Genomic DNA, 12,400 nt, shown 5'->3' with positions numbered 1-12,400 from the left:
CATAGATATATCTTGATGTCCAATGCTGAATGGGATAGGTTCATAACAGCTCTAGCAGCTCTAAAATGGGTGTACGTGAGGTATTGTGGGCTATTCACAGCAGAAAAATTGTATTCAACCACAGTCTGTAGTCTCATGTGTGGGTATATCATTATTGTTCCATTGTCATCAAGCTTGGACATCAGTATTGGTTCAAATAAAAGCACATGGCAATTTGCTAGTAAATACACATAAACAGTTACATATGAGTTGCCAACTCATGACATAACAACAAAGGCTACACACATTAAACATCAGACAGAAGCAGCATAGAAAACACAGAGTTAACTAGCAGATCAGATCTAAGTTCTGCAGTCCTGCCATATCCAGCTATAAATGGAGGTGAACATTTCAACAATCAACTGAAGGAGGCTATAGAAACATGTACATCTTCAATGATGGGGGAACCTGGCACATCAATGTAAAAGACAAGGCTGATACAGTTGGAACCAGAACTACTGAATGGTTGATCCAATATAGCCAACTTCTGAGGTTCCCAACATTACAGATGGCGGTCATCAGCCAATTCAGTTTAATCCATGTAATATCAGGAAGTGGTTGAAGGTACTTGGTGCAGCAAAGTTGATGGACCTTCATAACATTCAGCAAAAGTACAGAAGATTTGTGCTCCAGAGCTCTGTCTTTTGAAAAGGCTTTTGAATGCCAATTTGTTTATTTTGACAGTTTTATGAGCATCCCAAAATCTTCCTAATGTTTTCATGGGCCCCGTGAGTTTTTGAGTTCAGAGCAAATACTGGATAAATAAGAATGGTGTGATATAAGAGCTCAGGAATATGGACAGGTCAAGGGGTTTATGTGAGGTAAGAGATGATTGAGAACAACGGTGTCTAAGGTGTCTAACATTCATTTATAAAATTAAGCAGATCAGTTAGGGGACTAAGGCAGGTTTTCTAACCTGCCCATTTTAGCATTTACCATGGTAACACAGTGCTGAGCCAGCAGGACTTCATCAATTTTCAGTCAGTGTTGGGACCACACCTATCCATGTTATGTATTGACGATCTGGAGTAAGGGGTTGAGGGCATTGTGGCTAGGTTTGCAGATCACACAGCGCTAGATAGTGGGACAGGACAGGTTGAGGAAGCAGGGAGGTTGCAGAAGGACTTGGACAGGCCAAAAGGATGGACAAAGAAGTGGAAAATTTTTAAAATGTGGGTAAGTGTGAAGTTATTTAGTTTGCTAGGATGAAGAGAGGCATAGACTGTTTTCTAAATGGGAGAGGTTTTGGAAGTCTGAAGCACAAAGGGACTTGGGGAGTCCTAGTTCAGCATTCTCTTACGATTAACATGCAAATTCAGTTCTCAGATAAGAAGATAAACGCCTTCTTTTCGAGAGATCTAGAATATATGAGGATGAATGTACTGCTGCAACTGCATAAGGCTCTGGTCAGACAGCATTTGGAATATTGAGAGCAGTTTTGGGCCTTGTATACAGTATAAGGAAGGATGTACAGGCCTTGGGGAAATTCCAGGGGAGGTTTACATCCCAAGGATGAATGGCTTATTATGTGAGGAGCGGTTCAGGACTCTGGATCTGTATTCGGGAAACTTTAGAAGGATGAGGGAGGGATCTCATTGAAACTTAGAGAATACCAAGAGGCCTGGATAGAGTGGATGTGGAGAAGATGTTCCAACTAACAGAAAAAACTAAACCCAAGGGCACAGCCTCAAACTGAAGGGATGACCCTTAAGAACTGAGATGAAGAGGACTTTCTGCAGCCAGAGGGTAGTTAATCTGTGGAACTCATTGCCACAAAGGGCCGTGGAGGCCAAGTCATTGAGTGTATTTAAGATTGAATGAGATAGACTCTTGATTGGTAAGGTGATCAAGGGTTATGGGAAGAAGGCAGGAGAATGAGGTTGAGAAACATATCAGTCATGATCGAATGGCAGAGCAAACTCGATGGGTTAAATGACCAATTCTGCTGCCATATCTTATGGTCTTTTCCATTCCATTTTGGTCTGCTTCTGGAAATGGTGGTTTCAACTCCAGCCTGTTCCTGCTTCTTCATTAGTTCAATCACAAATTCAAAGGAGTGCTGCAGGCAGAAGAGTTTATTTGAACCAGGAAATGACTCATCACAATTCCCACCATGACAATGAAAATCTGATTCGTTTGATGGACTGCGAAGGGGATAGGAGCCTAAGTGAATCAAAGCATGAAGGCTTAATGCTGGATGGATGGGAATGGGGTCTTGTCTTTTAGCCTGGTCTTGTCATCATAAGCACACCTCTGAGGGCAAGCCTGGTCCAAGGTTCTCCCACCCTCCAGACGATGAAATGTTTACCTCCTAGAGCTCCTGGTTGGAGGTGGGATTGCAAGGTTGGGAACATTCCAGACTGCTCTTGTTCCTATCTCGAAAATTTGGACCCAGGTTTTTCTCATCAGTCTCCAACAAAAGTCGTGCAGTTTTTAAAAGAAAGAATTCCGACCCTTCCCTCTGGGGCCAGGAAGAGCACACAAATGAATGCCTGAATGCCACAGGTATTGTGGTACAGCTGACTTTCCTAACAGGAGCCCAAATGATTGCCCATTTCAAGCATCACCCTCCATAAGATTTCCCAGAAGGCAGTGAAGCAGGCAGCCATTCGTTACTTTTACTCATTGGGAAAGTTACCTGTGGGAGCATTTACAGTGCCCAACAACTTGCCCATTGTAAGTTAGATGAGGCCCAATGACTAATATCTACCAATCCTGAGGCCTCAGTTCACGTCTCCACAGCATCATGTCTGTGATTGGCCATTGTTCACCCTATTACATTTTAGGCTGAGATCATAAAACTGTCTTGAGACCTTGCAAACGTAATTTTATTTAAACAATTGATAGCAATTCATTTCCCCCTAGCTTTTGGGTTGTGATTCACACTGAAACTTCTGCCTCAGTGAAAGCAGATAGCTGAAGCAATTGTTGCTTCCTGGAGTCCAGCATTGTTGAAGTCTGTTTAAAATATGCAGTCATATCAAGTTCCTCCATGAACAATTGTTTCAAATCAGAGTCTGAGACCCCAGGGCATTGATGACATAATTTCAAACAAATCAGCCCTTGTTTAAATTACTATCTTTGTGGTAATGAAATATGAGACAAAATTAGTTTCCAATAGAATGGCACTATAATAAAAAATGTCACTCAGCCTCCCCTCAAGTTAATAGGATTGAGGTTTCTTCATTACTATCTGATATACCCCCTTCTGATTTCTAATTTTCTGACATTAGGTAGCAATGTACTCAATAATCCAGCATGTTTGAATCAAATCGAACATTGGGCCAGACAATGAATACCACTCTAATAAAGAGTAGTTATAAATCTAAAATAATATTAGACTTTCTATTCTGCCACATCCACCTGTTATCTATGAAATGGTATTCCAACCAGTTTTAAGGAGGTTGATATTATGAATTACAACAGCGCCATGCCTCATCACCTATATTGATAGAAATTTATTTGTACTGCCAGAGGATTCAACCCTTGTCACCCATCAGACTGAAGCTGACACTTCAGTCGCAAAATCCTGATCAGAAAATATGTGCAGTATTTCACTACTTCCTCCCATTTCAAAAACAGACCCAATCGTTTGTTAAATAACTTATAGGAATTCACATCTTTGGCGAATAGATAGAGACATATAGAAAGCTGCTATACACTATCATCAGATGATCGGTCAAAAGCTGCTCACAGTTAATTGAAAAGAACAATTAGCATCTTAGATCGAATAATAATTACATTGTTGGCACTCAGTAGCACATGCCATGGGTTAAATTGTATTTAGCAAGGCATATACTTGAACTAATTGTGAGGCAAGTGCTACTCATCACTGACAAGAATTCATTACAAAGGAATGTTCCCTAGGTTATATGATGATTGCTGTAACAAGAACACCATATTTCCATTAGCTTACTTCTTGAATGGACTCAGCTCCAGGTTGCATTTACCCAGGAATATTTAATATTCTATAGCATTGAATTAATGACATTGTTCACTCTGCCTTCTGTGACACACATGTAATTTCTCTCTTGCTGCTTCTACAGAACCACCTATTAATGGCACATCTGTCAAAGAAAAGGTACTTTTTTTTTGCAAAATTAAATACATTCTCAATTTGAAGCCATTGAGGTTTGAGGTTGAAATAATTTTCCAGATCGTTTTCATGAGTGGCACTAAGAGTGCTTACCATCTATTTCAGTGAAAGCAATCACAAAAGCGCATCCCTTCAGAAATAACCAGAATTTTTCATGCTTGTACAGCTGTACATAAAAACATTTTAACATTAATTTAATTAATTTCCGTAATTGACTTAGCACCTAATTGCATTTGGCTCAAAAACTAAACTGTATGTGGAGAATAAATGGGGAAAATGCTTGGAAATGCCATGAAAATCAAATTAAATGCCATGATTTAATACAGAGATTGAGTAAATGAACACAAAAGATAAACACGGTATATCTTGAAAATGAAGATTTGGTTTTGTTCCAACTATTGGAATTATTGCATTCTACAAGACTGAGATGAACAGATTTACTCAGGTGAGTCTTGTTTTAGCTCGTGGGCCAGCAAGGGGGTGGGAGAACTGGTCCCTGTATCAACATATGACACAGCATCTCGTATTCTAATAGGTCCAAACCCCATGGCTTCCAACCTCATCCTTCCTCACTCTAAGTTACTCGTGTTCTTCTCATTAGTAGGCATTTAAAACCTAAGCTCAGTGTCATCTAATTAAAACTCCCTCATTTATCTAACCTGTATTGCGCGTTTCCTCCTCTATTGCATTATTTCTTTTCTCCCCAGCCACTGCAGTGTAATATCCAGTGAAAGAAAGGATTATGGAAATTAGAAAAGACGATTTGGTCCATTTATCATATCCAGTAAGTTGGATCAATGTTCTGGGCATTTGCAGGCCATTACGTTTTCCTTCTACAAGGAACTTCTAATTTCAAATTCCAGCTCTCTGAAGTCGAGATGCTATCCATTTAAATGTTCACTTTTGAAGTAACTGTTCATTGTACTAATTGACAGTTTCTGAATTGTAAAAGAAATCAAGCTGCATGGACAAGCTGTGATAAATCTCCAGGGCAGCTGGGATTCAGACCAAAATCCTCTGACCCAGTGACACAACCACAAGATCCTACTTTAAAGCTACTGCTGAAATTCAAATTCAAATTGGCTCTAAACATGACTCTAAACACTTAACATTACACTGTAGTATTCAATGTTTATGTGTGGCTGTTGACTGTTCTACATGTGTTAGTCAAATTTGGATATGGTTACTGAGAAAGGGAAAATAAGTTGAAGCAAAAAGCTGTAGGCATAAGATATTTTAAAATAGCAGTAAGTAAAGCTCCCACTTAGACAGAAATTAATGTATTTTCTGCATATCTTCAAAACATAACACACACTGGGACCAAAAGAGAAAATGCTGGAAAATCTCAGCAGGTCTGGCAGCATCTGTAAGGAGAGAAAAGAGCTGACATTTCGAGTCTAACTGACCCTTTGACAAAGCTGACAAAGCTGAGCTTTGACAAAGGGTCAGTTAGACTTGAAATGTCAGCTCTTTTCTCTCCTTACAGATGCTGCCAGATCTGCTGAGATTTTCCAGCATTTTCTCTTTTGGTTTCAGATTCCAGCATCCGCAGTAATTTGCTTTTAAACACAGTGGGGAAGAAGAATGTGTTGAACTAGTGATGATTTATGTTTTTTATCTTTCTTGCTGTTCAGTCAAACAACAGAGTGCTCTTGAGAGAGTTTTTTTTTTAAGAAAGCAGTGGAAAGAGAGCATAATTAACATGTAATTAAATTAACAGAATCCATGAAATATTCCAGGTTAGTTGCTATCTCCTGTCATATTAAGGAACTCCTGCCAAACACCATGTCTTCTCCAATCTGTCGAGAGCTTGCTAGTGTCATTAATAGTCAAGGGAAGTGCTACAATTTCTCATGAATGGGACATGATTCATACTGCAAATAAACATACTAAAGGAGAAACACAGTCCATAAAATAGCTTTGACACTTAGAAGGTCGAAACTTCTTTCTCTATTGCAGAGCGATGTCCTTCAGTTCATCATGTCTGTGCCAACAAAACTACTGTAAAACTAGTCCTTTTAACAATACTTGGCCCATAGCCTTAAGTGTATTTTACAGATTTCCAGCCTCATCTATCCTTCCAGGCAGTGCATTCAAGACTCCCACCATGCTTTGGGTGAAAATACATTTTCTCAAATTTTCTCTAAACCTCCTGCCTGTCACCTTAAAATTATGACCCCCCCCCCACCCCAGTTTTGACACTGCCCATACCTCACACAATGGTATGCACCTCAATTAGGCCCCATCTCAGCCTTCTCTGCTCTGAAGAAACCACTCCAGCCTCTCCTCATAACTAAAATGCTTCATCCCAGGCAATATCCTGGTGAATCTCCTCTACACCCCCTCCAGTGCATGCACATTCTTTCTACAGTGTGATGACCAGAACTGGACAAAGTACGCCAACTGTGGTCTAAGCAAAATCCTGTACAGCTCTAACATAACCTCACTGCTCTTATAATTGATGCCATGACTGTTAAAGCCCATATTCTGGATTAGTGGTGCTGGAAGAGCACAGCAGTTCAGGCAGCATCCAAAGAGTAGTAAAATTGACGTTTCGGGCAAAAACCCTTCATCAGGAATAAAGGCAGAGAGCCTGAAGCGTGGAGAGATAAGCTAGGGGGTGGGGAGAAAGTAACATAGAATACAATAGGTGAGTGGGGGAGGGGATGAAGGTGATAGGTCAGAGAGGAGGGTGGAGTGGATAGGTGGAAAGAAGATAGGCAGGTAGGACAAGTCATTCTGAACTAGTCAATTAACATATCAAGCCACCTTCAGGGATAAGTGGACAAGAACCCAAGATCTCTGTGTTCCTCTAAGCTTCCTCATATCCTGCCTTCCATGGAGTACACCCTTGTCTTCTTACTTCTTCCTAAGTGCATCACTTCACACTTTTCAAGGTTATATTCCATCTGACCAATTCGTTTGTCTGCATCTTTGTGTCACATAAGATCAACGCACTCACTGTTAGCCACCCAGTAATGTTTTTTTTTCGTCTTATCATACCTCTGTCATTCTCTGCTATATTGTTTACGTAAATCATGAGCAATAAGGGAATTAGTGATGATCCCGGTGGTATACCACTGGACACCAGCCTCTAAATACCCGATCACCCCAAAAGGTTCAAATTTGTTATGCATGATCTCCCTCTACCAAATCCATGCTGACTATCCCTAATCAAACCTGGCCTCTTTAAGTGGAGATTAATGCTCTCCTTCTGAATTCTCTCCAGTAGTTTCACTTCCACTCACTGATCTGTAATTCCCTGCTCTCTACCCAAAAATCAGAGTCATAGAAATGTATAGCACGGAAACAGACTCTTTGGTCTAACTCATCCATGCCAATCAGATATCCTAACTTAATCTAGTCCCATCTGTCAGCACTTGGCCCATATCCCTCTAAACCCTTCCTGTTCATGTACCCATCCAGATGCTTTTTAAATGTTGTAATTATACCAGCCTTCACCACTTCCCCCGGCAGTTCATTCCATGTATGCACTACCATCTGCATGAAACAAATGTCCCTACTCTTTCTCTGGCTATACTCTTCACTTGAGATACTTATTGAATATCTTGGGATTCTCCCTAATCTTACACACCAGTGGTTTCTCATGCCCTCTCTTTGTTCTCCTAGCTGCTATCTTAAGTTCCCCTTTTCTAAAGTCCTCTCATGCCTTCATTGACTTACTCCCTTTGTACCTGTTCAAAGCTTGTCTTATTCAATCTAGAATATTTTGAAGTGTCCAGGGTTTCTGGGCTTTTTGCTCGTACATTTCATTCTAAAGGAACATCCCTAAATGTCACAGGAGGTCAACTATTAGTCTGTGAGGGCTGTTTCTTTGGGCTGGAGTGAGGGTTACAATGGTGTTTCCAATGATCGGCAATGGGACCACTACAAATGACAAAATTTGCAGATGACTTTGAAACTTGGAAGTGTAATAAACAATGAGAAAAATGTCAATAGACTTGAGAAGACTTGCCGTCGATGAAATGGGAGACCACATGACATGGCATTTAATTCAGAGATGTTTGCAGTGATACATTTTGATGGAAGACAATAATAAATAGGAACAGATGCAAACTACTCCGTCTCTTGAGCCTGCTGTGCCATTCAACAGGATCATGACTGATCCAACGACATTCATCTTGTTCACATTTTTACCCTTTCCCCATAATCTTTGATTCCCCTACTAATCAAAAATCTATCTACCTCAGCCTTACGCAAGGACTCTGTCCCACAGCTCTCTGTGGCAAGGAGTTCCAAAGACACACACTGTGTGAGAAGAAATTCCTCATCATCCCAGTCTTAAATTGATGCCCCTTTTCCTAACACAATGCCCACTCATCCGAGCTGCTCCCATTTCCCCTGTCAAGCCCCTTCACAATCCTGTGTGTTCCAGTGGGATCACCTGTCATTGTGCCAACTTCCAGTCAGTACTTTCCCAACAAAATTAGTCTTTGCTCATAAACCAATCCCTCCACACCAGAGATCCATTCCAAGTGAACCTTCCCTGAACTGCCTCTAGTGAATGATATCTTTCCTTAAAGAAAGAAACAAAACTGCTCACATCACTCTAGATGTGATCCACTAGCACCTCCTATAGTTGAAGTAAGACTTCCTACTCTTATATGTTCCATTAGCCTTCCTGATTACCTGCTGCACTCATGGGTTAGATTGCTGTGTTTAATGCATTTGTACATCTAGATTCCTTTTGTATTGCAGACTTCTGTAGTTTTTCTCCATTTTAATAATTCTCTGTTCTTTTGTTCACATTTTCCCACATGTATACCTATTGATATAGATTAAAGATAGATGGTGTACAATAATACACATGATGCATGTGTACAGCACTTTAAGATAGAAAGCAAATGAACAATGCAATTAACAAAGTGCGGTGTGCAGCAAAACTCCTGGACGTCATGCTAAACCTGTATGATATAGTCATTCAATCCCAGCTAGATGATTATATCTAATGTTATCATCAAACCTTAGGAAGGACATGGAGGCTTTGAACAGAGCAGAGAGCAGATATACTAAAATCATGGTTTGGACGTGTGGAGATACTGGAGTACCAGATTTACTCTCCTCAGAGAAGATAAATTGAAGAGGGAATTTAATAGAGGTCTACATTATCATTAGACAGGGTAAATAAAAAGAAACAGCTTCCACTATTGAAGTTTTGATATGTAGAAGGCAGAGATTTATAGCAACTGACAAAACAATTAGAGGTAAAATGATGAGAAAATTATTTATGCATTGATTGTTTAGTATGTGGAATGCCCTGTCTAATAACCTGGTGGTTGCAGATTCAATTGTAGTCTTCAAAGGTTAATTGGATAGGCCGCAGTTCAGAGGGCTGAGTGACCTCTATTTGTTATGTTCTATGTATCCTTGTCCCTTGAATTCTATGAATCCTCAACATAAAAAAATCACTTTTTACAATTATGTCATACCTAAAAATGGAATGTCTCAGAATACCGAAAGCAGAATATTCCACTTCAGGTATTCCACTTGGTATTATACTGGTTTGTTAATCAAAGAACAATCTTTGCAGTCGAAAAGTTCTCTTACTTTTAATGATTTCCATGCTGCAAGTAATAATCGGCTTTGCTTGTGTACACTATTGGGAATAATTTAAAACCTTCAATTTCAGAAATGTAACTTCACTTTCTCTCTGGGACTCATTACAGATCATTTTTCGCAAAATCCTTGATGTGAAGAAAGAAGAGGAAGAACGGTTGAAGAATGAAGGGACACTTAGTATCCCAGTGGATCATCCTGTCAGGAAACTATTCCAGAAGTTCAAGCAACAAAAGCAATTGCGGAATCAGGCAGCAGGTCACAGCAACTCAGACAGAAACCATCCCCAAATAGAGAACCACTCACTTCATAATGGAGCCTCCACCACTGGCACAAGTGTGGTGACAGTTTCTCAAATCACACCAATCTCATCTTCCCTTTCCTTTGTGAGAAATAATGAGCATCAGCCTCAGGTACACCACGAAACAGTCGAGTTGAAGCCAAATGGATTGAATGACCAGCTGTGCTTGAAGGGCAATAGTTCTATCCAGACAAAGGCTGGAAATGGAAAAGGATGGCTAAGACTTAAAAGTTCCGTTGCCTTCACTGATCCCTTTCCCGGATCGAGAGAGGAGAAGAAAGAAAACTGGAACAATGTCGTCAAAGCTGAATCCATGGAAATTCTTTCAGATGAATCGAAAGGTCCTGAATCAGAGAATAATGTCATAAAGAATCCTTTGAGGAAAACAGACTCTTGCGACAGCGGCATTACGAAAAGTGACTTGCGATTAGACAAGGCAGGTGAGATCCGCAGTCCACTGGAGCATAGCCCAGTTCAAGCTGATGTCAGGCATCCCTTTTACCCAATTCCAGAGCAAGCTTTGCAGACCACGTTACAAGAGGCCAAAATGGAACTGAAAGAAGACATTCAGTCGTTATGTAACAGGATGAGTGGACTTGAGAAACAAGTGACAGAAATCCTTCAAATACTGTCTGAAAAGAACCTGACAGAAATGTCTTCTGAGAAATCTCAACGCTCCAGTCAGGAAATGTTTCATGTTTCTAGGCCCACAACTCCACTGTTGGAAGAAGAGGATGCTCAGTTTTAGTTTAGAAATTGTAAAGATTTAAAATTCACACAAGAGTTAACCAAATGCACAAGATGACTGCTTTGACAGTCTAAAGACTTTTGCATGTCCAGCTGGATTCTGGCCTGCCAAAGAAAATTGTTAACAGAAATATTGCTTGTAATTATATGGATAACTGCATGCACATATAAAACCTCGTTTACAATCCTTCACCACATATCCTGGGTCATTTTGTGCAGTGCAGTTACTGTTTTTCTCATTTGGCTCCAGAGCATAAACTGCCAGTTGTTCTCTGAGTGATGTCTCTGAACGACCACAGGTTTGCAAATTGAAGTGTTTTATCCATATTACATGGGGAACTAATGTTTCTTGCTTCATCAGGGTCTATTTATTGCATGCTTTGTTTCTTCAGGATTGGAGAAGAAAGATGCTGCTGATGCGTACGTATCACTGCAAGCTTCAATTTCGGGGACAAGAAAATTACCACTGCAAGCTTCAATTTAGGGGACAAGAAAGTTACCAAACAAACTAACAAAAAAAAAATTCATTTCAACACATCAAAACCTTTTAAGGGAGAAATAATTTTGACATCAAAATCCATCTTGAGGAATTACAATCAATTGAAAGCTATTGTCTGCATGTTTATGTACACATGCAAATACTTGTGTATTCATACATACACAGATATGCTGAAAAAAACTGTACACCCTAGCATTAACACAACATTAATTAGAGAACTATTAAATCAAGACAGACAGGTCATTTTTCCATCTGCAACAAATAATTTTGAGTTTCTATAGTTATGAGTTTTTTTTTGTTTTAGCTCCACTTAAGGATTGAAGCTGAGAGAGGTCAGCACAAACACTTGGGTAAGATTTAGTATTTTCTGGAAAATTAGTCTGTCAAATCTCTGGAATTGCTTCTAAGAGTTTACTTTTTCTGGAGTTTACTTATGATCAAATAAATTTGCCGATTATGAGTTCTGCAGTAAACATAAAGGTTGGAAATAAGGGCACATGTTGGCACAATGATATGTGTGCCTACTTGTGGAAAGGGTGGTCCTCGTTCAAGTCCCACCTGATTCAGGGGTGTGTAAGAAAATGGCTGAACAGGTTGATTAAAGGATATCTACAGGTTAGATATTGGCTGGCTCAGGAAATACCACAGTGCAGGAGCACAACTTACCAATTATGTAGATAGAAAAGCATCCATTTTACACATTATTTGAGAGATTTTCTTTTGCTTTTGCAAAAGTATAACTGTACCTCCAGTTTGTTTTTTCAAACCAGGCTCGCTCAGGTGATTCGATAAAAGGTTCAGGTTTATCTTCATTGGTTGACATAAACTGGTTGCTATAGAAGATCTTCCTCACTTCCATTCAACTTAAATTTTTGTTCTAAATCTCGAAAATCACCTTTGGATTATTAAAATTAAACTGAGTGGCAAACAGGTTTTATAACTTTCATTTCAAAGATAAATTTCTTATTGAGAGCCATTTCCTCTGTTTTGCAAAGTAATCTGTTTCTGAAGATCATTTACTATCCCAGATGAGCCTGAACTTCTTTGGATGGCATGGTGGCTCAGTGGTTAGCACTGCTGCCTCACAGCACCAGGGTCCGAGGTTCGATTCCAGGCCTGTGTGACCGTCTGTGTGGAGCTT

General features: G+C 39.8%; 1 protein-coding gene across 1 annotated transcript in view; it reads left to right on the top strand.

The window, feature by feature from the left end:
- Window positions 1-10,926, top strand: part of kcnh5b (potassium voltage-gated channel, subfamily H (eag-related), member 5b) — a 313,820-nt gene extending 302,894 nt beyond the window's left edge. Inside the window, exon 11 of the mRNA XM_060828544.1 lies at window positions 9,823-10,926. Coding sequence (XP_060684527.1) covers window positions 9,823-10,761 — 939 coding nt within the window. The 3' untranslated portion in view covers window positions 10,762-10,926. The remainder of the gene's footprint in view (window positions 1-9,822) is intronic.
- Window positions 10,927-12,400: the final 1,474 nt, after the last annotated feature.

The sequence above is a fragment of the Hemiscyllium ocellatum genome, chromosome 8 (assembly GCF_020745735.1).
Source record: "Hemiscyllium ocellatum isolate sHemOce1 chromosome 8, sHemOce1.pat.X.cur, whole genome shotgun sequence".
NCBI classification, from domain to species: Eukaryota; Metazoa; Chordata; class Chondrichthyes; order Orectolobiformes; family Hemiscylliidae; genus Hemiscyllium; species Hemiscyllium ocellatum.
This window is presented reverse-complemented; position numbering and strand designations above follow the sequence as displayed.